Source organism: Perognathus longimembris, chromosome 7 (genome assembly GCF_023159225.1).
Source record: "Perognathus longimembris pacificus isolate PPM17 chromosome 7, ASM2315922v1, whole genome shotgun sequence".
In the NCBI taxonomy this organism is placed as follows: Eukaryota; Metazoa; Chordata; class Mammalia; order Rodentia; family Heteromyidae; genus Perognathus; species Perognathus longimembris.
This window is the reverse complement of record NC_063167.1, coordinates 7,436,791-7,464,624: the sequence shown is the minus strand read 5'-3', so window position 1 is coordinate 7,464,624 and position 27,834 is coordinate 7,436,791. Positions and strand designations below refer to the sequence as shown.

At 54.2% G+C, this 27,834-nt stretch overlaps 1 protein-coding gene across 5 annotated transcripts; it reads right to left on the bottom strand.

Annotated features, from left to right (window-relative positions):
- Positions 1-426: 426 nt before the first annotated feature.
- Positions 427-27,834, bottom strand: Mfn2 (mitofusin 2). Of its 5 annotated transcripts, none has more exons than XM_048350249.1 (20): positions 27,658-27,834; positions 26,659-26,786; positions 26,149-26,234; positions 22,206-22,384; positions 19,676-19,811; positions 15,967-16,129; positions 14,541-14,665; positions 13,564-13,672; positions 13,308-13,415; positions 11,467-11,620; positions 11,203-11,270; positions 10,963-11,084; positions 9,751-9,877; positions 9,301-9,405; positions 9,011-9,113; positions 8,167-8,387; positions 7,051-7,206; positions 5,524-5,720; positions 4,683-4,817; positions 427-2,240 (listed from the first exon to the last, which is right to left on the bottom strand). In XM_048350249.1, exons 4-20 carry the CDS (start codon positions 22,378-22,380, stop codon positions 2,171-2,173), a joined length of 2,274 nt encoding a protein of 757 aa, XP_048206206.1. In that variant the 5' UTR covers positions 22,381-22,384; positions 26,149-26,234; positions 26,659-26,786; positions 27,658-27,834; the 3' UTR covers positions 427-2,170. The 5 variants fall into 5 exon arrangements, with proteins under 5 accessions (XP_048206206.1, XP_048206209.1, XP_048206208.1 ...); XM_048350252.1 differs by having other exon boundaries at positions 26,149-26,217; XM_048350251.1 differs by lacking the exon at positions 26,149-26,234 and having other exon boundaries at positions 27,583-27,833.

The following is a 27,834-nucleotide window of genomic DNA, read 5'->3' as shown; positions in this document are numbered from 1 at the left end:
GAGCTACAGCAGGAAGTCAGGCAGCAGGACAGCCAGGGCAAAGGGCAGAGAGCCAAGGGACAGCAAGGAACTGTGTGGGCGACCAGGGGAGTGGGGGGGTGGGCCAACATGGGCGACTCCAGCAGGAGGTGAGGCCACAGCAGACCTGGGAGAAGGAACGCGAGCTGAGCCCTAGGAGACAGGAGCCATGCCGTGGCCTGGGGAATCTGAGAGGGCGAGGCTGGGCTGGGGGCTCTGACGGTGGGCTGGGCAGGTGGGCTTGGTGCCTCCAAGGGGACTCGTGAAGAGGGATAGGGAACCCATTCCCCAGGGCCCTTCCAAAGAAAGGGGGGTGGGGGCAGAGAGAGAGGATGGGAAGGACGCCCTGGGCCCTGGAAGTCAGGAGGGCGCTGGTTCTGGCTGGCCACCAGCTGCCATGCGCTCACACAGGGTTCCAACGGGGCTTTATTTCACTTTCCAATGTTATCAGCAATGGTACAGAGTAATTCAGACACAGAGACCACCTTCCACACGTCACAGGAAAACTCGCTGCTGCGTCACACGTGCCCCAGGAAGTGAGTACGAAAACAGCAAAGTCAGCAGCGAGGAATCTAAGAGCCTTGAGCCGCGCACTTCTCTGAGAAACCGTCTCTCCCTTGATGGTACAAACTTCATTTCCCCTATTGCATAAGAAGCTCAAAATTCCACTCATTCCCAAGGGGCTACACTGAAAACAAACTCATTTTTATTCTAAATAATTTTGCTTTTTAAAAAGAACATGAATTCTTTGGGATTGTGTGACACTGATTCTCCTGACGGGCTGTGAGGTGTCCCCACCCACCCAGGCTGGCACATACGCCCTTCACTGTCCCTCGGGGGGCCACCCCCATCACCCACACTCCAGATGGCCCTGTTGGGGGGCCTCTCTTAGATGAGGTCTTGCCTCAGAACACTCTCTGCTCTGACCTCTTCTCCAAAAGCCCATCCTTCTGCGACAGTGAACACCGGCGACCAGAACCTTCCCCACGCCGACCAGTGACAATCCCAAAACGCAACAGCAGGAAACATTTCTCAACGTCAACATGAGGCCCCGGATATCTCTCGATATCGGGAGAGGCTCCGGGAACTGGCGCAGGTGAAGATGGGCGGGAGGGAGGACGGGGGCTGGGATCTCCGTGCTGTCGTGGTCACCTGCGGTCACCGGCACGGGGAACGGTCCAGAGAACCAGTGGCCAAGGGTAGCTTGAGGCAAGGTGGGGATGCAATCTAGCAGGTGGGCGTGTGGGTCCTCGGGCCCACGAGCCCCTCAGAGCAAGCCAGGTGAGGTCCTATTCTGTACCAACTGCGTCCTCTAGCCATGCGTAGGCAGGCACCCTGCCCCAGCCTGATGCCAAGTCTCCATCTTCCACTGCCCCTCCTACTACATCCTTTAGCCACCTGACCCAACACATCCCTCACCACCGTTAACCCAGGACTCTGCAGGCCAAGGGCTGAAACCAGAGCACGGGACACAGTGGCAAGGCCGGCAAGGCCCTCCTCCTCCCGATGACCCCCTCCCCCCAGCTGACAGCCCTGCCACGCCCCCTCTCCTGAGCTCCTCCCACTACTCTGGCTGGCTCCGAGGCATCCCACCCCCCAAGCACTGGGCTGCCTCAGCTTGGAGCCCAAGACACATGCAAAGCCTGGCCACACAACTGGGAGATCCACAGCAGGCCAGAGCACTAAGCTGCGGGCCACACAACACAAGCCGCAGTCCTGCCGCTGAGCCTCGGCTCGGCCTTGCTGGAGCTAGGTCAGATGCTTCTGGAAAGGACATCCAGTCACTCCAACGCAGCCTCTGCATCCGGTGCACTGGGTGCAAGGAGGGCAGGTATGTATGGGTGGAGAAGGTAAGGGTGTCTGCCTGATACCATGAAGGGCAGGGCTGATATCGGAGATCCCTCATCTTCAGTGAAGGGACCCTGAAAGCAGAAAAGGACCTGGCCACAACTCCTTGGTACCATGCTCTCCGCGTGTTGATACATCTCTCCTTTGGGGTGGGAGGCAGAGGGTCTTCCTGCAACAGCAGGCCAGGGGCCAGGGGTAACTGGTGAAGGGCTCAAAACGGCAAGAGACGGTGGGTGCTTTCTTCCTCTCCAGCGTGGCCAGGGACCGAGGCGCATGCCCTGGGGGCCGAAAGCCCCGCTGCCCACTATCTGCTGGGCTGCAGGTACTGGTGTGTGAACATGTTGAGTTCGCTGTCCAACCAGCCAGCTTTATTCCTGCAAAGAAAGACATGGTTACCTTGCACCAGGCAGGCCAGCAGACATGGTTACCATGCACCAGGCAGGCCGGCAGGGCACGCCAGCACCACCTGCCACACGCCCTTCTGAGGCACACTACGGGTGCCCTCACTGAATCCTCCAGTAGCCCTGCTCCCCTTTTTTTGTTTTGCCTGACCTGGGCTTGAATTCAAGGTCGGAGCTCTGTCCCTGAGCTTCTTTGGCTCAAGGCTAACTGTGTACCACTTGAGCCACAGCGCCACTTCCAGTGTTTCAGTAATTAATTGGAAATAAGAGTCTCATAGACTTTCTTGCATGGGCTGGCTTTGAACCATGATCCTCAGCCTGAATAGGTAGGATTACAGTACCCTGCTGCTGCTGCTTCCATTTTCTTCCCCCTCCCTCCCTCTGTCCCTTCCCTCCCTCCCTCCCACCCTCCCTCCCTCCCTCTGCCTCTTCCTCCTTCTTCCTTCTTCTTCCTTCCTCCTCTTCTCCTTCTCCTTCTTTGTTGGTGCCAGTCCTAGGGCTTGAACTAAGGGCCTCCCTGCTCTGGTTTGGCATTTTCTTTTCTCTCGTGCCCATGCTGGGGCTTGAACTCAGGGCGTTATGTGCTGTCCCTGAGCTTTTGTGCTCAAGGCTAGCACTCTACCACTTGGGCCACAGCTCTACTTTTGGCTTTTTAGTGGTTAACTAGAAAGAAGAATCTCATGGACTTTTCTACCAGGGCTGGCTTTGAACTGTGATCCTAAGATCTCAGCCTCCTGAATACCTAGGATTACAAGCATGAGCCACCAGTACCTGCCTGCCTTGGCTTTTTCGCTCAAGCCCTCTATCACTGGAGCCACACCTCCTCTACTACCTCTTTTTTTTTTTGGGGGGGGGGGGCTCGTTAATTGGAGATAAGAGTCTCAAAGACTTTTCTGCCCAGACCAGCTTCGAACCGAGAACCCCAGACTTCAGCCTCTTGAGTAGCCAGGATTACTGGTATGACCCCCTTTGTCCCCTTATACAGAGGAGAAAGAAAGAGCCCTGCCTGCACTTCCTGAAGTCCAGGGGCGAGTCCTGAGCCACAGGAAGCCCACTTTCCTGCCTGGTGAGCACAGGCCTGGGGGGCCAGTTCACAGCCCCTGCCGGGGCCGGGCAGCAGCACAACGGCCTCCGCGGAGCGCCCAGAGAGCACCATCGGGGAGATGGCCGTCCTAGGAGATGGGGGGGGTGGGGCGGGAGTCTGCAAATCTGGTGGAGTCTACGGCTGACACCCTTTGGCTCCAGCCAACGTGGGCCTGACCTCAGAGATGGGAGAGCAAGGGCTGGAAATATGGCCTAGTGGTAGAATGCTTGCCTCCTACACATGAAGTCCTGGGTTCGATTCCCCAGCACCACATATATAGAAAATGGCCAGAGGTGGCGCTGTGGCTCAAGTGGTAGAGTGCTAGCCTTGAGCAAAAAGAAGCCAGGGACAGTGCTCAGGCCAAGGCCCAGGACTGGCAAAAACAAACAAACAGAAATGGGAGAGCAAGTACAGATGCCCATGCGGCTGTTTGCAAGGGCTGACAGAGGGCTAGGCAGAGCACATCCACATCCATGTGGCTGTGGCCATCTTGGAGGTGTACTGCTCCCTCACGGGTGACGACAATGAGCCACTGGATGGGGCCAGAAACAGGGCCTAGCGGTAGAGTGCTTGCCTTGCATGCATGAAGCCCTGGGTTTGATTCCTCAGTACCACATATATAGAAAAAGCCGGAAGTGGCGCTGTGGCTCAGGTGGTAGAGTGCTAGCCTTGAGCAAAAAGAAGCCAGGGACAGTGCTCAGGCCCTGAGTTCAAGTCCCAGGACTGGCAAAAAAAAAAAAAAAAACCCCAACAGACAATGAACGACTGGAGCTGAGAATGTGCAGGACCAGAAGCAGGTCCCCGCCCCTCCCACAGACGCTCTTCCCAGCAAAGTGCTAAGGGAAGCTCTGTGCATGCACAGAGGCCCAGCTCCCATCCTGTCCCTGCGGGGGACACAATGCTTTCTGGGCTCAGAGACAAACTGGACGTGATGTGGGCAGTGGGTCCGGCAGTGTGAGGACAACACACAGAACAGAGCCTGCAGGGCACAGGCACTCCACACCCCCTGCGCCATTTCCCACGGCTCATCTTTCCACCCCTCAGGGCTGGCGAAGACAGAGTGAGGCGGCCCAGGTGAAGCGCTAAGGCTGCGTGGTCTGGGCCTACCTTGCCCCTAACTGCAAGTCCACAAGGGCCATGGAGTGCGGCTTGCTGACCTTCCAGTGCTGGTCTGTCTGTGCCCCAGCAGTGCCTGCCAAACAGCTGGCACAAACAAAGCTAAGGCTCCGCCAGAGACACAGGTGTCTCCCTTCAAGACTCAGCAGGTGGGCCCCAGAGCTCCGGGGCTGGACCTGGGGCCCACCGCCTTGCACCCTCCAAGCCAGCCTTACCTGAGCAACTTTGCTTTGCTCTGAAGTGAATCAAGAACCTCGATTTTCTTGTTCATGGCAGCAATCTCCTGCTCCAGGTTTTCCCGAGTGACGTCGACTTGCTGGCACAGATGCGCAAACGTCCCGGAGAGTTCCCTGAGGGAGACAGAGAGGGCGTCGGCCGGGCGTGGGGCTTGCTAGGCAGGCCCCCTTCAGTGCCAATCCCGTCTTGCTGCCTGCACCAGTTCTGCTCTGGCTCAATCCCTCCCTGGGCCACAGCGGTGACCTCTGACCCCACCCCAGCCCACCAGACCAGAAGACAGCACACCCCAACCTGGGCAGGAAGTGAGAGGACAGGGTGCTACTCTCCAAATCTCATCTGCATCCTACTCTGAAAAAGGAGACCCCAGTGAGACAGCACTGAGCCCAAACAGCTGGAGTTTAAAGATAAAAGAAAAGCTAGGCTGACGTGGCTGGCGGCGGGTCTGCCACACAGCCAGATGCGAGCACAGATCAGGAATGGGTCCCCCACCCCACAAGGTGCCAGGAGGAGGCTTTAATCTAAGCTTTCACTGCTGCTCCTACAGCCCAGGGCCTTTAAAAACTCCTGCAGGGCATGCCCCGCCCCTTCCTGCTCCTCCCCCTTGGGGACTTGGGGAACTGGGGCTTACCTGGGCCCAGCCCCAGGACACTAGGTGGTCTGAGACCCCCTCAGTCCCATCACCAGCCTCAAAGCTGACCCTACACAGGCAAAGGCCCAGGACCCAGAATGCCCTGGACCCAGCGGTTCCCATGTCAGGCTGAAAGGGACGCAGGTGCCTGGCCTAGAGGAGCGCCCTCCCGCGGGCCCAGGGCCACTCACTGCTGCACTTGGTGGCTGCAGTTGGAGCCCGTATAGCTGATGATGAGCTGCAGCTTCTCACTGGCATACTCGACAAACTGGCGCTTGAAGGCCCTCTCCTTGGCCTTGGTGGTCCAGGTCAGACGCTCGTAGACATAGAGGAGGCCATAGAGCCCAAAGGAGAGGGCGATGAGCCGCCAGCCCACCGCCTTCCACACCTGCGGAGACTCAAGGTCAACTGGGAGGCCCTGTGTGACTCACTCCTGCCCTCTTGCACCTCCCAGGACTGTCCCAAAACCCCAACCAAGGAGCTTTTGGGTTCCACTAAGAGCTCCTCTCTTCATCTCGTCCTTGACCTCACAGAGGCCCAGGGGGCAGAGACTAACGACGGAACCTGGGTATTGGCCATGAGACAGGACTTACGCCAAAGCTGTGACCTACATAAGCAGATTTGCGTTGTCTTACTGTGCTGGAAGCAGAACCCGGGGCTTCGGGCATGCTTGACCGCGGAACAACAACCCTAGCTTTGCTGGCGTGGTCTGCAGCAGCACCCACTCTGATGACAAACACCCGCAGAACTCTGCACCCTGCTACAGGAGCTGGCTGGGCACCAAGGCCCTTGCACCGCCCCTCATCTGGCTGTGTGGCCTCAAGCCACCCGTGTCCTTGCTCCCCACAGAGGCATGGCAGGGTTGTGGGGGGGGGAAAAGATGCCACAAAGGGCTCCGTAAGCATCGAGTGTCAGCATCTCAGCTCTTGGCCTGTGGTCACATCTGCTGGATGGAACCAGCGTGTGCCACCTGCGGCCTGGGGGCGGGGCTGTGCACAGGATAGTCACCCTTCTGCTACCGCTCTACCTGTTGACATGCACAGGGGAGTCTGCCCATTCCACCATGAGAGGCTCAGGCCTAAGGGGTTCCTGGCTGCACTGTCCTCGGTCAGGACATGGAGAGACCTGCGTGGCTGCTGCTCCTCTTCAGCCCTCACTACACATAGAGATGTCTCTATGCCAAGTCCCATGTGTGTCATTCATATATATATATGTGTGTGTGTGTGTGTGTGTGTATATATATATATATATATATATATATAGCCAGGGCTGGGGCTTGGGACTCAGGGCCTGAGCACACTGTCCCTGGCTTCTTTTTGCTCAAGGCTAGCACTCTGCCACTTGAGCCACAGCGCCACTTCCAGTTTTTTCTATATATGTGGTGCTGAGGAATCGAACTCAGGGCTTCACGTATCCGAGGCAAGCACTCTACCACTAGGCCACATTCCCAGCCCCCACGTGTGTCTTTAACAAGCCACCACAGAAGCTCCTCCTCATCTGGGAAATAGGAGTAGTTAGTGCCAGGCTTCCTTATGGTACAGTCGTACAGCCGGTGCCTGTCAGAGAGCTGAGGTTTCCAGAAGAGAAGAGCAAAGTCTCTGCTCATGGGGGCTGGGGGGGGGTGGTGGTGTTGAGCTGGTGTAGAGCCACTTCCAGCTCTAGACCCCCGGGAGTCCCCAGCCTGGCCCTCCCCCCTTCCTGAACCGGACTTCACTCACCACTCCTCCAACCACGAGGATGCCCATGGAGGTCCTGGATGTGAGAGAGGCCAAGCCGGTAACCATGGAGACCATGAGCTCCTCCTGAGTGAGCGAGCCCTGGGGCAGCGGGGGCATGCTGGGGTTGGCAGGCGTCAGGGGCACGGGGCGCTGAACCTGGGAGAGGGGCAGCAGAGGGCGAGAGAGGTGTGGCAAGTGTCGTGTTCAGAGGAACCCACACTGATCCACAAGGCCAGGGACAGAGCCAGAGTGGCTCCGCAAGTTCTAACTGGCAAAAATGGAGAATGAGCCGAGCACTGACTGTAATCCTAGCTACCCAGGAGGCTGAGCTCTGAGGGTCACCCATCCAAGCCGCTCCACGCAGGAAAGTCGGCGGGATTCTTCTCCAAATTAACCACCAAAAAAGCTGGAAGTGGAGTTGTGGCTTAAGAGGTAGAGTGCTAGCCTTGACTACAATGCTTCAGGGATAGCGCTCAGGTCTTGAGTTCAAGCCCTAGGACCAGCACTAACAAAAAAAAAAAATGTGAAAGAGCTTCACATGAGCAATAATTCAAGTAGCTTAAAGAAATGTTGTAAAATCATTAAAAAAAAAAAAAGGGGGGGGCTGGGAATATGGCCTAGTGGCAAGAGTGCTTGCCTCCTACACATGACGCTCTCGGTTCGATTCCCCAGCACCACATATATGGAAAACGGCCAGAAGCGGCGCTGTGGCAGAGTGCTAGCCTTGAGCGGGAAGAAGCCAGGGACAGTGCTCAGGCCCTGAGTCCAAGGCCCAGGACTGGCAAAAAAAAAAAAAATCATTAAAAAAAAAAGGTACTGAGGATTGAACCTGGGGTATCACACATGTCAGGCAAACACGCTAGCAATTTAAGCAACACCCACTTATTTTTTAAATATTTTTGAATACTCAGTTACTTTAAAATTAGAAAAACAAATAACTCAGTTCACGTCTGTAATCAGGGTAAGTCTGGGATGAGCTGTGAAAATGATGTGACTGCGGCACACCATTTAGGGGCCCACACAGCCCCCCGGAAGCCCCCATAAGACACCGGAGCACTTGCTGCGAGCAGGGAACCACCTGACCCCTCGGTGCCCAGGGTGAGGACCGTGGCTTGCCTGGTCATTGTAGCCCATCAAGGCCCGACGGCTGTTCTTGGGGCCCAGGAACCTATTCACCAACATGGTCCATCCCAGAGAGAAGTGGAACTCGATGTCCTCCTGAAAGTCAGCACACAGCTTGTCACAGTTCAGGTCGTAGCTGAGGGAGAAGCACTGGCGGGGGACGAGCATGTCCAGCTGATTCCGCACGGACACAGGAAGGAGGGGCTTCAAGCCATCTGTCAGGGACACAAATGCGGAGGGAGCACATGAGCCCAGGCCTGCGCAACCAGGACCACGCCAGCTGCTGCCAGACACGCTCAACGGCTCTGCCCAGAAGCCACACCACACGAGCGGGCCCCTGGGGCCGCCTCCCCGTGTCAGCCGGCCAGCTCTCCCGAGAGCTGTGCGACCCAGGGCACCAAGCTGCCAACACTCGGTCCTGCTGCGCACCACAGGAGCAGGCCAAGCCCTCAGCCTCTGACCAGCCCACGGGGCAGCCGGGATAGTTTCTCCTTTTTTTTTTTTTGGCCAGTCCTGGGGCTTGAACTCAGGGCCTGGGCACTGTTCTGGAGCTAAGCTTCGTTTTGCTCAAGGCTAGCCCTCTCCCACTTAAGTCACAGCACCACTTGCAGCTTTTTCTATCTACGTGGCACTGAGGAACTGAACCCAGGGATTCATGCTTGCTAGACAAGCACTCTACCACTGAACCACCTTCCCAGCCCCTGGTTTCTCCTTCTCACATATAGAATAAGCTCCCAACACACCCAGAATGCATGGGTGCCGAGTGAGATCATCATGGAAGGTGACCTCTGACCCAGCAGCCCAGCTCCCCAAGCCTCTAGCTCCCCCGCTCACTGACCGATCATGTCCTGCTGCATGGTCTGTAGGGAGCTGGTGATGGCTGTGGAGCAGCGGTCAGACATGTTTCGGCCCAGGCCCTCTTCTATGTGGCGGTGCAGTTCCTGCAGCAGAACAGGAGGTTAGAGAAGTAGCAGCACTCTCTTAGGAGCTCCTTCTGTGAGTCAAGAGACGCGGAGGGAAGAGGCGTCCACCTCCACTGCTGAGGGCCCTGGCGCAGCCTGGCCAGGGCTAAATGGCTGTCTGTATGTGACTCCGCCCAACAACGAACAATTCCAAGGGCTGACTCACATTCTTATACACCTTGAGAACCACAGGAGAGGGGTGGAAATCCATCTGGTACTCGTCCACCAGCACGGAGAGGCGCCTGATCTCCTCGGCCATCGCTGTGGACACCTGAGGCCAAGGGAAGCACCGTTAGGAAGAACACAGCCCGATCCTGCAGTAGGGAGGCTAAGTGACTCCCTCGCTGCATGCAGCAGTCTCTGCTCACCTAGGGAGCCAAAGCTTTTGAGGCAGAAGGATCTGAGCAACCCTTAGCTGACCCCCGGTGGAGGCCCAGAGGACAGGCCCAAGTCCTTGTGTCATATGAGAAGCTCTGAGTAATTGAAACAAGGCCACCACTTCCCTCCGGAAGGCTCTGAAGGCTCCTATCACAAGGAGATCTTCCTTGCTGTTTTTCCATCATCTTGGACTCAACTCTGTGCCCAAATGTTCCCACGGTGCCTCCTCGTTTCTCACCTGCCTTTCCACCTCCTCCGTTATCTGCTTAATTCGAAGTTTATAGTCCTGAGCCAAGAGCTCCAGCTGTTTGTCGATAAACCTCAGCCGCTCTTGCCGTTCTTCACGCGTTTCCAGGCAGTAAACCCTGAGAGGGTGGAGAGTGCTGGTCAGAAGAACTGTGGTCCCTGATGAGCAAGCAGGGTTGCTGGAGCCCCCTTAGGCCACCGTGTTCCTGCTGGGAGTGGGCTCCACATGGGCGCCCCAGGCACCCCTTCCCATTCTGGGAGGGAGACAAGGTAGTCAGAGAGAGTGGGAAGAAAAAGTTTCTCCAACTAAGATGGGAGAAAGAATGCGCCACCCTTTTGCAATCAGGAAATAAATGAGAGGGCACTACTGTCTACCCCACACCTGGGAACCAAGGAACTGTGCAAGTGGGAGCCAACAGGATACGATCGGGCAACACAAAGAACAGCTGCTCCCGAGACCAACCAAGTCAAGCGGAGTCAAACCAAAGCTGTACCTCCCCTAAGCGGGGCAGCTGTGCATCTAGGAACCAGCCCTAGAAAGCTTTACAGAGGGACACAAGGGACCCACACAAGTCCACTGTGTGGGGTGTGCGGCACACAGGAAAAGCAGGGCATAAAGACCTTCATAGGAAGCTCACACCTGTAATCCTAGTTACTTAGGAAGTTGAGGTCTAAGGATTGAAGTTCAAAGCCAGCTCGGGAGAAAAACCTATGATCTCCAATTAACCGCTAAAAAGCCAGAAGTAGAGCTATGGCTCAAGTGATAAGAGCTCCAGCCTTGAGCCGAAAAGCTAAGGGAGATTCAGTTCAAGCCCCAGTAGTGGCATAACAGAAAGTCTTATGAATGTGCTCAGGTTGCCTAAGCCTATAATCCCAGCACTCAAAAGGCTCAGGGAGGAGGATTGTGAGTTCCAGGACTGCCTGGACTACGCAGTAAGAGCTTATCACAAAAATAAAAATAATTAATTAATTTGAAAAAACATGGTGAGGCCTGGAAATGGCCGCAACAATCCACAGTCTGAGGGCTGATCTCCACCACAGGCTCTGCTCTGCCCCCGCCAGAGGGGTGATCGGGCACCCAGGGCTGCCTCTCCTCACCAGGCTGTCTACGCGCCTCTGACACGATCCTGAGTGGGAGCGCAGGCAGGTCCTGACTGTCCAGGGCAGGGAGCACACCGTCGGCTCCCAGCGCCGGGGCTCTTACCGCTGCTCCTGAGCCGCGATATGCAAGGAGTCCATGATGAAGCGAACGGCCTCCGCAATCTGCTTGGCCCGGACCGTGTGCTGCTCAAACTTGGTCTTCACTGCAGACTGGGAGATGCACTCCTGGAAAACACAGAGGTGCGGAGGAGGAAGAGGCCAACGGGACCTACACCACAGGCCAGGCTCAGGCTTTCACTGTCGGGGACCTGGCCTGGGAGACACACCAGAATCACAGACTTACCTCAAATCTCCTCTCAAAATTCTGAAACTCAAACATCCTCACTTGAAAGCCTTCGGCGAGAGCGCCCCCTAGGAGAATTGCGTGGAATTAGCTAGGAATTGCTTGGCGGGAGAGAGCTACAGCCAGTGGGTACTGGCCAGACATAAGGGGCTTCACATGCCCAGCTTATCTCATTCCATCCCTGGGCAATTTCCATCGCTGGACTCAGCCAAGACCCAGCATCTGGAACCTCGGGGAAGAGGAGGATCTCCACTCCGTGTTTACCTCCTTCCGGCATGCCCTGGGCTTTCTGGATCCTGGCATTGAGCACTTCCTTGGCGGACACAAAGAAGATGCGGTCCCCAGCCTGGGCTCGATCTACCACACCCAGCTCGTCCACCAGGAAGCTGGTGCAGCGCTCCATGTGCTGCCGCCGCACCTGGAGCCCAAGCAGACAGAGTGGGACTCGAGTGGGCAGGGGCTCCTGCTTCTGAAGCCCATAGCCCCCAGCCTTTTATATGGCATTACTGTGGTTTGAACTTACTAAGCGGACACTCCACCACTTGAGCCATGCCCCTCAAGCCCTTTTGGCTTTATTTTTGAGATATAGGGTCTGCCTGGACTGCGATCTTCCTATTTATGCTTCCCACTGCAGCTGGAATGACAGGTGCGTGCACACGCCACTGTACCCAGCTTTTTAACTGGTTGGGATAGAGTCTTGCAAACTTTTTGCTTGGGTTGGCTTCCACTTCACCTGAGCTCTGCCTCTGGAGTAGCCAGGAATACAGATGTGAACCACTGTGCGACCTTTTTTTTTAGTGGACATTTTATTCACATGGTTCAACACTCACAAGGTATAAACACAAGTGAAAAGGTCACCCCTCTGCTCTCTAGCCAATGCACTTCCAGGAACCAGTGTCCTGGGGGGTGGGGGGAGGAAGTTGTGGCATAGAGGCCACTGAAGGCATTTTAAACATATCCAAGCAGAAATGCTACACAGTGCCTCAGGAGGAAAGCCAATGGGAGTGTCAAGAAGTGTAAGCCTGGGGGGGGCCAGGCATTGGTGGCTCATACCTGTAAGCCTACTCAGGAGACTAAGATCTGAGGATCACAGTTCTAAGTCAACCCAGGCAAGAAAGTCTGTGAGACATTTATCTCCAATAAACTACTTAGAAAAAGCTACAAGTGGAGCTGTAGCTCAAGTGGTAGGGTGCTAGCCTTGAGCAAAAAAGTTCAGGGACAGTGCTAAGACCCTGAGTTCAAGCCCCAGGACTGGCACACAGAGAAGAAAAAAGAAAAGAAAAAGAAGTCTAAATGTGGGTTCACAGTGTCAAGCCAACTCCTCCCAGGGCCTGTTCTGGCTCGAAATGAGTCCCCCAAAAAAGCCCTCCGGTTCTGATGCCCTCGACTGCCCGGAGAACCACGCTCTGTAGACACCTCCACATCAGGAGCTTTGACAGACTGCACACTCCTTGGTGAGTACACTTACTGCACCACCAGATGGCAAGAAGTATGCTCACCACCATCAGCCAGAATTTGGACTCTGACATGCTGAGAACACACTGGATGGAGTCAATCCAGTACTACCAATCTCCTAGCCTTTTTCTTTCACTTCCTACAGGCTGTTGAGACTTGTCAGTAAGAAGCAGTTACTCTCCACCCCTCTTGTAACCTTTTTTCCTGCATGTCTTTCTCAAGCTAAGCCAATTCTGTATGTAGTCTTTTTTTGGCCAGTCCTTGGGCTTGAACTCAGGGCCTGAGCACTGTCCCTGAGCTTCTTGTGCTCAAGGCTAGCACTCTACCACTTGAGCCACAGCACCGCTTCCGGCCTTTTCTGTGTATATGGTACTGAGGAATCAAACCTAGGCCTTCATGCATGCTATGCAAGCACTCTACCACTAGGCCACATTCCCAGCCATGTAATCATTTTTTTATGACCCAAAGTGAGCACCAGCCCCAAGACACAGGCTGGGGACACTCTTCAGGCTGGGAAGGAGAGGGGAAGGCAGAAAAAGGAGTTTAAGGAGGCAGTGGTGAAGGGGGAAGACACAGCAGGGACGCTGAGGGGCCCAGCCTGACACTGGGTCACAGAAGCCACCAGATCCCATGCTGCACGAGGCACCCACCTCCTCCATGTACTCGGGCTCCGAGGCGGACGCGTCCCAACGGTTGTTCAGGATGAAGATGTTGGGGCGGGAGAGGCGCTCGCTCACCTTGTGGAAGAACTGCTTCTCCTAGAGAGCGACAAGACCTCAGTGGCAAGGGGGCAGTGCCAGCCACAGCCCGGCCAGCCACGGCCTGGCCCAGGCCCCTTGGGCACAGCCCAGCTGAGGCCCACCAGCCACTGCCCCGCCAGGTCCACGGGGATCAGTAACAAATTACCGTCTGCATGAGCGTGGACTCTGAGTTGGCCACCAGCACAAACACATCAGCATCCAGGCAGAACTTGTCAATCCAGCTGTCCAGCTCAGTGGTGACATCAATCCCAGGGCTAAAGATGGCAGAGGTAAACCAACGCGGTCAGCCAGAGACCCACCCTCCTATTCCTGCCGCAGACAGCCCTGGGGCCTGCGGGCTAGCTGGGTGAGGAGGACGTGGAAGGGACCTAGGCCTGCTTGGCCCGTGTTGAGGTATTTTTACTTCCTGCCTCATATCCCTCCAGATTGCTTGCAAATGGGGGATGGGGACCTGCATCTATCACTTTGACAAAAATGTAACAACTTGTAATTTTATGTGAGGGATAGCCAAAGTAAGTAAATGCTACTGTACTGTATTTCTTGATGTGGTCATAAAGTGCTCACAAAGCAGGAGCAAAGTGTTCCTTCAAGAAGAATAACAGCCAGGCATGGCAGGGCACACCTGGAATCACAGCTACACAGGAGGCTAAGATTTGGAGGTCTACAGTTCAAAGCCAGTTGAAAGCAGAAAAGCCTGCAAGACTCCCTGGTAATGGGGGGGGAGGGGAACAATAAAGGCTTAAAGGAGTGTCTCAAGTAGTAGAGTCTCTGCCTTGCAAGGTGAGGCGCTATCTTAGGCCTGATCCATAGTAACACACACACACACACACACACACACACACACACACACACACACCACCACATACCCTCCCATAACACACAGCACCCAAGCTGGCTCTGGGCTGGACTAGGAGCCCTTCCTGCCCTGACCCCCTCCCACTCCAAGGACAGTCCCTGGAGAGCATGATGAGGACACAGGAAGAAAGCAGGAGGCAGGAGGCTTTGGTTGAGTCATCTGAAAGGCAGTAACATGCAAGCAGAAGCAAAGGCAGGGACCAGGGGACTTGACCCTGGAACCTGGTGCCCCAGGGAACCTTCGGAGGAGGGCTCCTCCCCTCTCACCTGTCCATCAGCACGAGATCGTCTTTGAGAAGCGGGCACTTGGAGTTGGGCCACATCACGCTTACAAGGCTGCCAGCATGCAGCTGCTCGTCCTGGTGCAGGGCGTGGGCCAGCTGGTTCACAGTCTGATGGTGAAGGGCAGAGAAAACAGGCTGAGGAATAGCCACCAGCCAGACGTCCTGTTGCCATCGGTCACACACAGCACAGCTCCACCCGGCTACTCGGCGGTGGCTGCCCAACTGCTTACTCTTTTTATTTCACACATAGTTAAGAGCTGAGAGCTGTCAATATGAACCCACTGCAAGCCGGGCACTGGTGGCTCTGTAATGGCTGTAATCCTAGCTACTCAGGAGGCTGAGATCAGAGGATAGTGGAATAGTGGTTTGAAGCCAGCCCAGGCAGGGAAGCCTGTGAGATTATCTCCAGTAAGCACCCCAGAAGCCTGAAGTCAATCTGTGGCTCAAGTGGTAGTGTTCACCTTAAGCAAAAAGGCTCAGGAGCACTCAGGACCTGGGTTCAAGCCTCAGGACTGGCACACAAAGCATAAAGAAAAAGAGCCACTTGATTTCCCCTTTAAAGCCTCTTTCTATGATGCCTTGCTGAGGCTGAGTCTGTTCTGCACTGATTCCTTTTTCTACATTTTTTTTGGTAGTACTGGGGTACCTCCTAGATAGGCACTCTACCACTTGAGTCCAGCCCTTTTTGCCTTTGTTTCTTTTCAAATAAGGTTTCATAAACTTTTGTGTGGCTGGCCTCAAATGGCAATTCCCCCAATCTCAGCATCTTGAGTAGGCAGGATTAGGTGTGAGCCACTGCATGGAACACATTATTCCTTTATGAATCAAAATGCCTGGCCCAAAACGGGACCTGACTGAATATGCTGCCTCTCAAAAAGCAACAACAGGGCTGGGAATGTGGCTTAGTGGCAGGGTGCTTGCCTTGCATGCACGAAGCCCTGGGTTCCTCAGTACCACATACACAGAAAAAGCTAGAAGTGGCGCTGTGGCTCATGTGGTAGAGCACTAGCCTTGAGCACAGAGTGACTCAGAGACAAAGCCCAGGCCCTGAGCTCCAGCCCCAGGACTGGCAAACAAACAGCAATGGTGATAAAAAAAAAAAAACTGTGTCAGTCTTAGCTGGTATGGCAGAATTCCAGAGTGAGTGCAGACGCTCTCTCCTGGCAGCGTCCCAAGGATGACCGGCGTGTACCCACCTGCCTGTGCAGTCAGCGCTCCGTCCACCGGCCTGCTTGGCCTCGGCAGGGCAGCATGACCCTGTTCTCTGGCTCCACCTCTCTGACCCTTTCACCCCCCCCCCACCTCCTTCAGAGCTGGTGGGAGGCAGTGAAAGGCAGGGAGGTGCTGTTCCCCCACGAGGTGGATGTGCTGCTTGCTCCCAGCCCAGCCTCAAGGCCCCAGGCACCCACCTTGACGCTCTTCTTCTCCTCCGAGCCCTCCGTGAGGAGGAAGGCATCGTGGCCATCTGTGCCCCCCACACGCAGGAAGCAATTGGTGGTGTGACCAATCCCAGAGGGCAGCACTTTGTCCCAGAGCATGGCGTTGATCACGGTGCTCTTCCCATTGCTCGTCCTAGGAGGAAGAAGGGCGGTCAGCCGCCATGTGGGCTTTCCTGATGCCCAAGCCTGTGCTGGGCCCCGGCTGATCAGGTCAAATGGCTCGGCCAGGGCTCGTGCTGTGCAGCGTCAGCCCAGCTCCACAGCTGCCCCTGAGCCAGCCTGCAGCAGCTCCCATGGAGACCGCTCCTCCCTGAACAGTGGACCTCCCCCCACACCCCCCCTCCTCCCTGAACCTCAACTTCACTGGGCCCCCTCCCCGCTCCCTGAACCCTGGACTTCCCTGGAACCCTGCCCCCAGGCTGCCTTCCTGTCTCAATGCCCCCATGAAACGATCTGCTTTCAGGATGTGGGGCCTCCTTCCTGACAGGACCTGAGGATCATGGAAACCACCCTGAAACGGTAGAGAACCAGAGGCCCAGAGAAGTATCTGGATTGAAGGAGGGAGGAAAAGAGCCCTGCAAATGGTCCACACAGCTAGAACAGACAGACACTGTGTGACATTGAAGGACCAGGCCCTAGCAAATTTGCTGCATTGCATGGTCATGAAGAACCCAGAAATGCAATGTGGTTCAGCTTCTGCTAGCTGCAGTCCCAGCCCTCAGAAGCTGAGTGGAACTGAAGATCGCAAAAACCCCAGGGGAAATGCAGCAGTGGTACTCACTAGACACTATGTGGAAAATGAACTTTACAACTTGAGAGTGGGGCTGGGCACCGGTGGCTCACACCAGTGATCCTCACTACTCAGGAGGCTGAGACCTATGGATCATAGTTCAAAGCCAGTCCAGGCAGGAAAGTCCCCATGAGACTCTTATCTCCAATGAACCAAGCAAAAACCAGAAGTGGCGCTGTGGCTCAAGTGGTAGAGCACTAGCCGTAAGCACGGAGAGGCTCAGGAACAGCGCTCAAACCCTGAGTTCAAGCCCCACAATGACAAAAAAAAAAAAACCTTTTTAAATTCCAAGTGGAATGTCACTTCACACCAGTAGCATGGCCACAATCAAAACACAGGAAAACTCAGAAGGCTGACACCTGAGACAGTCTGGACAGACAAATCTACCAGAATATCTTCAGTTAACCAACAAGTAAACCAAACTGGAGGTGTGGCTAAACTGGTAGAACACCAGCCATGAGTGAAAAAGCCAAGCAAGAACAAGGAGCCTTGAGCTCATGCTGGATCCAGTAACAGCACAAAAAAATTAAATTAAAAAAGTTATTTTTTAAAATCAAGGGCTAGGAATGTAGCTTAGTGGTAGAGTGCTTGCTAGCATGCAATGAGGCCCTGGGTTCGATTCCTTGGTACTACATACATAAAAATAAATAAAATTGGGGAAAAAAAAAGAAGTACATTGGAGATTTTCAATAATTATATTTTAAAAAATCAAAAACTAGAAAACTACCAGCCCTGGCAAGGATGTGGGGAAACAGAAACCCTGAGCACCGCCAGTATGGACAGTCAGTGTGGCAACTGCCACAGAAAACCATGCAGGGCGCCAGTGGCTCGCGCCCGTCATCCCAGCTACTCAGGAGGCCGAGATCTGGGGACTGCGGTTCAAAACCAGCCTGGGCAGGAAAGTCCCTGAGACTTCTCTCCAATTCACCACCAGAAAACTGAAGTGGCGCTGTGACTCAAAGTGGTAGGGCGCTAGCCTTGAGCTGAAGAGCTCAGGAACAGTACCCAGGCCCTGAGTTCAGGACCCACAACAACAAAAAAAAAAAGAAGGAGAAGGAGGAGAAGAAGAAGAAAAGCAAACCACGCAGGGGTTAACAAAATAGTAAGGACACAGTTCCCGGATGAGCCAGCCATTTCACATGTGCACAGAGCCAAGGGGAGCAGATGTAGGGGCCAGAGGGACATGGATACGCCGTTCAAAGCAGCACTATTCTTGATGGCCAGCGTGGCTGCCACCCGGGTGTCTATGGATGGCGGATGAACATCTAGTTTGGACACACAAGGAAGGAGTCAAGCCCCAAAAGGAAGGAAATTCTGACACATGCTAGGTGAACTCTGAGCCACTTACACAAAGATAACTACATACTTCACGAGTCTACTTATCTAAGGAATCAACACTAGTCAAACGTTCATTTTATCAGCGTATAGTAATGATACAAAACAATGGGTTTCTCTGTAATTCATATATGAAGATAATGGGCTTTGGTCATACTCACCACCCTGTTATCCTTTCTTGAACTCTCTGTCCTACTCCTTCCCTTTTCCCAAATCGTTCCCTTTATGGGTGTGTGTGTGTGTGTGTGTGTGTGTGTGTGTGTGCACGCACATGCGCACATGCCATTGGAAATTAAACCCCAGGGCCTCACACATCTTGCTTAGCTTTTTCCCTCAAAGCTGCTGCTCTACCACTTGAGCCACATCTCCAATTCCAGCTTTCTGTTGGTCAATTGGAGGAAAGAGATGGCTGTTAGGGCTGGCTCTGAACTGGAGTCCTCAAATCTCAGTCTCTCAAGGAGCTAGTATGTCTTTCTTTTCCTTCCGTGTTTTGTTTTTGTTTTGTTTTTTTTGTTTTTTTGGCCAGTCCTGGGGCTTGGACTCAGGGCCTGAGCACTGTCCCTGGCTTCTTTTTTGCTCAAGGCTAGCACTCTGCCACTTGAGCCACAGCGCCACTTCTGGCCATTTTCTGTATATGTGGTGCTGGGGAATCGAACCCAGGGCCTCATGTATATGAGGCAGGCACTCTTGCCACTAGGCCATATCCCCAGCCCCCCGTGTTTTGTTTTTGAAACAGCATTTCATGTGTGGCCTGTGCCGGCTCGGAACTCGTGGTCCTCTGCCTCACAGTCCTGCTTCTGCCTTTCTCCAGTGTGAAAATTACAAGCGTGTGACAACCCCCCTTCTCATCTTTTTCCTTTTTTAATCTAGATTCCACATGTAAAATAAAACATGCAATGAGTTGTCTGAGTCCATCTTCTCTCTCCTTCTCCCTCTCTTCCTCTCTCCCTCTTTCTCTCTCTCCTCTCTCTCATGTTGGTACCAGGGCTTGAACTCAGGGCCTCATGGTTTCCATCAGTTCTTGCTCACAGCTAATCGTTACCACTTAAGCCACGCCTGGAGCCCAGGATTTTCTTTAGGACTTTTCTGCTGGGCTAGCTTTGAACCATGATCCTCCAGGTCTCAGCCTCCCAAATAGCTACAGGTATGAGTCACCAGTGCATGGCTGGCTTATTTCTCCTAACATGATGATCCATCCTCTTGCTAAACACACCATTCATTCTTTATGATATGTGTGTGTGTGACACACACTCTCTCTCTTCATCCATTCATCTATTGATGGGTCAGGGCTGGTTTTCCTATTTTGGCTACTGTTGAAAGGAATACAGTAAATGTGGGCATGTGGGTGCCTCTCCTGCATTCGGACTGATTCCCTCAGGTAAATGCCCAGGAGTGGTATAGCTGCATCATGTGACAGCTCTAATTTAGTCTTGATTTCCATACTGGTGGGAGTGACTTGTATTCCCACCACCCATGTATAAAGGCCGCCCTTGCCACACAGAGGGCCTCCCTCCCAGCCAGGAAGAGGGAAGCCTGAGCTCCTCAAGGACTCACCGGCCAAAGAAAGCCACTTTCATGTGCCGCCGGGCCAGCACCTCGCTGATGCCCCTCACTTTGGACAGGTAGCCTTTGACATCCAGCACCTGCTCCTCCGTGGTCACCGGGTCCAGTTCTGCATTCCTGTAGGTATCTGGAGGCAGGGATGAGAATGGTCACCAGCAAGTCACAGCAGTGCCACAGTCACAAGCCTGGGGGAGCCCCGAGTGCCAGGCTCACCCACCTGAACCCCAAGTCCTCCTGCTGTCACTGTGCTGAAGCTCTACTCTTAACTGTGGCCGTGGGGTAGCCAGCCAAGCACAGGGCTAGAGATCCCACAATGGCAGGGACCGCCCCCTAGCTCTGTGACCCCGGGAAAGCGAGCACCTGCAGGTCTTGGTTTCCTCACCCACAGAACACATGTCACAGCGGCTTCTACTTCGCAGGATTAACTCAAAGGCCCCGTGGCAGGTCTGAGCGGTGGAGCATGAGCTGTCCCTGCACTGAGTACCCCAGTCCCTTGTCAAACGCAGCCTTGTTATGTTTAAGGCACAGCTGTTTAGTGGCAGGGGCAGGATTTGAACTAGGCACCCTGGCTGTGGAGTCTGGACTCCTAAACATTCTGTGTCACTTCACCAGTCCTTCCTGACTGGGCCCTGCTGGCCTCTCCCTATCATTTCCTTCCCCGCCTGGCCTCACTCAACACTCTCACCCCAATCCTGCCAGCCTCCTCACCCTCTGGCTCTGACCTGGAAGCAGTTCGGCCCGTTCCCACTTGGCTTCAGGGCCATGGAACCCAGAAGTCCTCCGTGACGACCCTCCCACCTGAGTAGAAGAGGCCCACCTTGCGGGTGCACCCACAGCACACCGTACTTCTCTTCTTCCATCTAGGCATTTCCCTCGGCATGGCGTGGCTGGCTAGCTCGCCTGTGTGCACCGGCCACCCCACGCGGGCTGAACGAGCCATCCCTGCACCTTGCACGCAAGGGCACGGATGCTGGTTCTGTGAATGGGTGGGTGGAAACCCTTACAGAAGCGAGCTCCAGGCAAGGTCCTAGCCCGTCCTGCCCAGCACTTCCATCAGCGAGGCTTCACCTGAGCACACGCTCACAAACACCAGGCTGGCAGGACCCAGCCTCGAGAACACGCTCCAAGCTTGCAGAGTATGTCAGGGGACATATCGGAGAAGCCAGTGAGCTTCCCCGGGAAGCTAGCACCATGAAAGGAAGTGGCCAAGCCAGTGCCCAGCCCTCCAGCACTCCTCCCATCCATACACAGGTGGGCACACGGACACAACCTTCGCAAAGCCCCCGGGAGGAGGCCGGCTGCTGGGCTTGTGCCCACACAGAGAACAAGAGGCTGCAGGTGACCCACTCTCGCTTTCTGCCTAGGTAGGAAGTATACCCTTCCCTCTCTTCCCCTCCTCGGAGCAGCTGCAAAGGCAGCTCAGGATTGCTCTGCCCTTTTCCTCCCTGTGACCAATAAGCAGGGATCCTGAAATGTCCCAGAAGGAAATCATGACAGCGTGTTTGTCTGCAGCAGCATCTGAGGGAATGACTCAGGCCCTCACGGAGATCGGGCTGGGCTCTGGGAGACAGGAAGCCTCGCTGGCCCGCTCTGCACACCTAAGCCTGGACGGAGCCACACAGCGCACAGCTAATGCTCATTCAACCTCAGGCTGTGGACTGCTAAAAGTCAACAGATACTTAGGGGACAGCTCTCTCTTTTTTTTTTTGGCCAGTCCCGGGCCTTGGACTCAGGGCCTGAGCACTGTCCCTGGCTTCTTCCCGCTCAAGGCTAGCACTCTGCCACTTGAGCCACAGCGCCGCTTCTGGCCGTTTTCTGTATATGTGGTGCTGGGGAATCGAAGCTAGGGCCTCGTGTATACGAGGCAGGCACTCTTGCCACTAGGCTATATCCCCAGCCCGACAGCTCTCTCTTAATCAAGCCCCATATGGAGGGCACGACACAGAGTGGTGAATGAGACTGGGCACTGCTCTTTCTTTAAAGGAGCCTCATGCAGCAGTCTGGCCATGTAAGGCAATGAGAAGTCAAGAGGCTCTAGCGGAAAGCAGGCCTTCACTGCTGATAGACCAGGGATGAGACACTGGGCTCAAATTAGTAACGAGCAGAAAAGGCACAGGGACACGAGCTTCCTATTTGTAGTTCTGTCAACAATCTAAAAATAGCAGAGAGGGCGCCCTGCCTGCCTGGGACAACCAACACTCGAAGTGCTTGGTCTTAGGGCAGCCAGGCCTGGGCCAAGGAGAGAACACAGCCATGGAGGGAGGGGGAGACACTGGTATTGGCTCTCAAACCCGTATCTGGTGCCCTTCCGGACGAAAACAGGATTCACATACCCTCATGATTAAAGTAAAGAAAATACACCCAAATCTCAGTTCTTAAGCTGTACTCTGTCCTCCTGGTCCAATCTTCGGAGCGCCGTGCACAGAATTCAAAGCACAGAGCAAGGCTAAGGGTGACAAGTGCCCGAGCAGGAGCTCCCCAGCGGCTCAAGGGGGCCTGGCTGGGCAGGGGGCCGTCTCACCTTCGAGGAAGGTGGCACTCTCCTGGATGTAGGCTCCCAGCTGCTCAAAGATGCCATTGATCTTCTTCTTGGCAGTGACAAAGTGCTTCAGTGGGGACGCGTTCACCTCAGCCATGTGTCTCTTGTCCTTCTTGACCGTGACGATGGAGTTGCACCGGGAGAAGAGCAGGGACATCGCGCTGCAAGGGGAGACCATGTGAGGTCCACAGACTCTCCTGCCCTGCGTGGGGCTTTTCTAGGGGGCACAGCAGGGGTGGAAGGACCAGGACCAGCTCTGGCTCCACCGATAACACGGGGCCCTCTAAGACTCGCCCGGGGAAGACCCAGTGTATCACAAGGAGGGCTCAGGATGCTTGGCCCACTGTCACACTTGTGGGCACACAGGTGCCTGGAACCCAAGCCCTGAGTTCAGTCCTAGTGCTGGCAATCCTTGCCTGCTCAACAGTGCCCAGCACATCACAACGAGACAAGGAGCGATTACAAGTAACACATGGAGAAGATCTGACTTATCTCCCATTCACCATCCAAGTAAGACGCAACAACAAACAGTGAAAACAAAGTGACACCACCAGCCTCCCTGTCAGTCACTCTGCTGCCCGGGACCCCAGTGACCCTAATTCAAACAGGATCAGCATTGGTCTCTTTTAGCAGAGCTTATGTGCACTATAAAACTAAAGGAGAAAAAAAAAAAAAAAAGACCAGTTGTGGAGGGGTGGGGCTTGAACTCAGGGCCTCTCACTCTCACTTGGCTAGCACTTTTCACACAAGGCTAGCACTCTGCCGCGTGAGCCACTAATCCAATGCTGACTTTTTGCTGGTCAGCTGGAGGTAAGAGCCTCTCAGATTTGTCTGCTCAAGCCGACTTTGAATCACCTTTCTCAGATTTCAGCCTCCTGAGTAGCTAGGGTTCTAGGCCACCAGCATCCAGCCCATAGCTGCCATTTTGTAATAAGCACTATTAACATTTTGTTTATTGAGTCTCTTATGTATGTGTGTCTCTTGCTGTCTTTTTTTTCCCTAGTCTTGGGGCTTGAACTTTTGTGTTCAAGGCTAGTGCTCTACCCCTTGAGCTCCACATTCAGCTTTTCGGTATTTGATTGGAGATAAGATTCACATGGACGTTCCTGCTCAGGCTGGCTTTGAACCACAATCCTCAGATCTCAGCCACCTGAATAGCTAAGATTATAGGCATGAGCCACCAGCACCCAGCTTTTTCCTGTCTTTTATCACTGACTTGACTCCAACATTCTACAGGCCTTTGGTCAAAGGTAACAAAAGCAGACATAGCACAGAGGTATGGCTGGGAATGCTTGCCCCCAAAAGTGGAGCCTAGCCTGGTCCTCTCCCCAGAGTTCTGACCATGGAAAGTGCTATGTCCCCAGCACAGTCTGCAGACCCTAGGAAGGGAGAGGGAAAAGGCTCTTCCCTAGATGTGAGGCACCTGTGGGGCTTTGTGTGCCAGGTGCTCTCCTCCCTAGTCACCCTCATCACCCTGCCACCGGCCTCTGCCCCACTTGTCTTGGGCTGTGAAACAAGGTGTTGTTCATAAGAAAGCACAGGAGAATCTTCCAAATGATGCCAAGGGTTGCAGAACAAGGCCTTGAGAAGCAGGAAGAAAGAGCATCCAGAAAAAACACCCCAACTGGGCTGGGAATATGGCCTAGTGGCAAGAGTGCTTGCCTCATATACATGAAGCCCTGGGTTCAATTCCTCAGCACCACATATATAGAAAACAGCCAGAAGTGGCGCTGTGGCTCAAGTGGCAGAGTGCTAGCCTTGAGCAAAAGAAGCCAGGGACAGTGCTCAGGCCCTGAGTCCAAGGCCCAGGACTGGCAAAAAAAAAAAAAAAACCCCAACTAAATGCCAGAACTGACTCTTAGGAATCAGCCACCCAAGGGGGGCAGACAGCTCCACAGGGAGATGCCACAGTGAGCCTGCTTAAATCCACGATGTCGCCTGCGGTTAGAGTCTCCATTTCTGTTTACCTTTCCTTCTCCAGTTAACATCACAATTATGAGAGATGTCTTCACTGAGAAAGACAGCAGGGCCCTGAGCAAAGGCACTGGAAATAAAATGACGCTAGCTACTCTCAGGCAGAAAAGAAGAGTCACTAAGATGCGGGATGTGGCAAGCAGAAGAGGGGGAAAGCATTGGGGTCTGGGACAGGCAGCACATCACAGATTTGAGAATTAGGCAGAGCTGGGTGCAAGTCAGGACTGTACTCTTCATAGATGATTTCACCTCAAAACCTTGGTTTCTTCACATGTACAAGTAGAAAGCAACATTCTGAGCACACAGTAAGAGCTCAAATGCAGCTTTACATGGTTTAAAGCAACAATAGTAACAAACCCCACCAGCAAGTTCACAGGAGCTTCTCCCACCAACACCAGCCTTCAGAGAAGGCAAAGGCTTAACTCCCCCACCCGCTGCCGTGGAGACCAACAGCGCCCAGACCCATGAGTGACTGGCTTGCAGGAAACAAGTTCCCTGACAGCAGCTGGGCTTTTCGAAGCAAGTGCTTCTAGGTTCTGATCATTTGCCTTCAAGCTCTAAGGACACCAACACAGAAGCGTTAGCGTTCCAAGTGTGAGAGTTGATGGCATGCACACGAGTGAAAGCTTGGTGACAGGTGACGGGCCTGCTGGGCATTCAGCCCGCCCAGGAACAGCTCTGCTCTCACACTACCTGCCATGCGCTGCGGCCCAGGAAAGCTGCCAGCGACACCTCCAAGTGGTCAGCTTCTTCCGGCCTGCTATCTTCCCAAGCCGAGGTTCTGCACTTAATCCTGCTTTCTGCCTGGAATCCTCTCTTTCTTCACCCACTTGGTACTCCTCTTAAGTGAGATCAAGTGCCACCCACTGCATTCAGGACACACAACCTTTTTCTTTTCTTTTCCATCTCACCCCATGTCCCTACAGAGACCCTGAGCCTCCAGAGAGTCAGTCATTACCAGAGCTCTGGAGTGAGGAGGAGAAAACCTCCCAGGGGAGCCCTCTCACGCCTGCCATCCCTCAACACACAAACTCACTTTTTCCTAAAAGGCAGTTTTTTGCTACGTTATTTGGAGCTCAATGAGTCACCAGTTAAGACTGAATCCCTCCAGAGAGCAAACTGGACTTATACAAATGCACAAAAGGACCAAAGATACAAAATACACCTACAAAAGCCACAACAGGGCCCCCCTATTTCGAGGCTCTGCCCGCTGGCTCTGCACTCTCCCAAGATGGTGAGAGGCAGCTGGGTTCCTGTGCCTGCTCTGGGAAACCCTGATAGGCCCCAGGCCAGCACAGGGCTAACCACAAGCACATGGGGCCTGTCCCTGAGGCACAGCTGAGCCAGAGGACCTAGTTCCACCATCAGATACACACTAATTGACATACTCCATGCGTCTGTGACAGCCTCAAAGTGCTCTGGGGACTCTGGCTTCAGAATATTTCCAGAGGCATTTCCCAAAGTGTGGCCCTCGGAACTCTAGTTACACCCAGCATTCCAAACTACAATATCAATATAAAACACAACACATCACCAGACCTCACCACTGGCACACGGGAACACAGCAAATGCTTGGGAAGAAAGGTTTGAAAATAGAGCGATCAGTTTAAAAACAGTTATAACCATATTGATTAGCATTAAACAAATGTATTCCATGAAGACATTCACCTTCTATGTAACAGGCTTTAAAATTCTGAGGATCCTATTGGGGAAAAGTTCATCCATTCTGTGGAACAGTGCCAACAAATATTAGCCGAAGCCTGGAAACAAACTCAATTAGAACAGAAGCTGCTAGTACTATTCCAGTTGATCAGAAGCTTTGCCTCGACCTAGGCTATTTATTAGTTGAGGAGTATTAAGGATTTGGGGTGCAGGCAGAGCAGGAGCACAATCCACTGCCAGGTGTGTTTGGATCCTAAGCACAGTCCCGGAATCCACATCACCTCCTTACCCAGTTTTATGTACAGCCAACTCCTAGCAGGGAAAATAAAATGGATCCACGGATCGTCTGCTGGCACAACTGGAACAGAGGAGATGCTGAGAAATCGAAACAAAAGAGTGTACAGAGTAAAGGGGCAGGGTAGACTCTTAGAAGAGCTGTGATAAAGAGCCAACCTCTGCTGGACAAAGAGGGGGGGAAGAGAGCCAGTGGAGCGGAGAAACAGACAAGAGAGAGAGAGAGATTGACTCCTCAGGAAGCCCAGGAGATGCTGGCCACTTTCTCAACTGTCTATCTATAATCAGGCTTTCAGTGGTTACTTTCAGTGGTTTCAAGTAACCACTGAAAGCCTGTGGGAGTGGAAGAGATACAGTTGTTTTCTAATTTTTTTTCAACAGAGGTTGTAAGTGCCAGCTCTCAGCAAGGACTTCATGAGGACCCCTCGGAGAGACTTGCCACCCAAGGACAGAGGCAAGAGCAACCCGGATCCTTCTACTCAACCCAGATCCAGGGAACACTTACTTTTTGGATGGTAAGAGACCTTCACAGGGTGGGCATCGTGGACATGGCTGGAGTCAAGATGGAAAGAAGTTGATTTCTCCTCTGTGCTGTTTCAGGTTGTGGTTGGCTAGTGATTGTGTTGACTCCGCCTGTCCTAGGGTATTAGAAGGAAAAAGGAGTCAATGAAGGGGGAAAAAGAAAAAAAGAAAATCTGGTATGCTTAGCCTGTCTAATCTGGTTTTAAAGCCAAACAAACTCACCCCTGAGGGAAGCTTACTCATTGAGGAACTGGGAAAACAACACACAGGTGTAGGAACAACCCTAGCTGTGCACAAACACATGTTCAACCACGTGCTGGTGCAAGGCTTTAGGAAGGGAGGTGCCCACAGGGGCTGAGGCAAAGGCACACGGAGAGCCAGGTAGGAACAGGAGGTCCCAGAACCAGGACAAGGCCAGGGCTTGGTTAGTGGTGAACACCCAACCACAACGCTCTTCTGGGAGGAAGGAGAGAGATGATGGAGAACCAAAGGGGGACAAGCAGCGTTGTCTTTCCACATTCCCGGAGCGTCACTGTTATCATTCTCTAGGCTAAGCCCTAGGATGAGAGCTGGACAAGAACAGCCCCGGTCCTCCACGATGGACGCCCAACGTGGGCAAGGGCAGGGCTCTCAGAGCCCTGCAAACGGAGACGCGGATTGGTGCTGAGTAAACGCTGGGGAAAGAAGGGAACTGGATGAAAAACAAGTAGGGGACCGGGGCGGGGATGTGGCCGTGACTGCCGGGGAAGCGAGGGCGACCGGAGCTTCAGGGAACCCGAGGCCCAGATCCGGCGACCCGCCCCCTCCTCAGGGCCGCGGAGGGCCCCCTCACCCCCGGCTGAGGCTGGAGCGTGGGGACGCCGGTCTGACCTTCTCCGGAGTCCCGGGACCCCGGAGTCCCCCACACCCAGGTCGGGATGCTCAGGACTCTCCAAGCCGAGGCTGGCCGGTCCCACCATTCCCGGCTCGCTCGCCCGCTCACCTTCACCTTCCCGGCCTTGCGGCGGCCATCACACCCACTACGTCACTAGCGAGCGCCACCCACCGGAGAGGCCGTGGGAGGGGCGGGCGCGCGCGTCACCGGCCGCTGCAGTTTGGCTGCTTCGCCCGGGTGGAGCCGGTAGATTCCGAGCTCCGGCAGTTCACCCCGACTTCTCCT

Excerpts from the sequence above, each read along its gene's own strand:
- Mfn2 (XM_048350249.1), bottom strand. The coding sequence starts at position 22,380 with ATGTCCCTGCTCTTCTCCCGGTGCAACTCCATCGTCACGGTCAAGAAG. Across the intron at positions 11,621-13,307 it reads AGCCCGAGTACATGGAGGAG|GTGCGGCGGCAGCACATGGA; the intron begins GTGGGTGCCTCG and ends CTTGGGCTCCAG. Across the intron at positions 9,878-10,962 it reads ATCGCGGCTCAGGAGCAGCG|GGTTTACTGCCTGGAAACGC; the intron begins GTAAGAGCCCCG and ends CCACCCTCTCAG.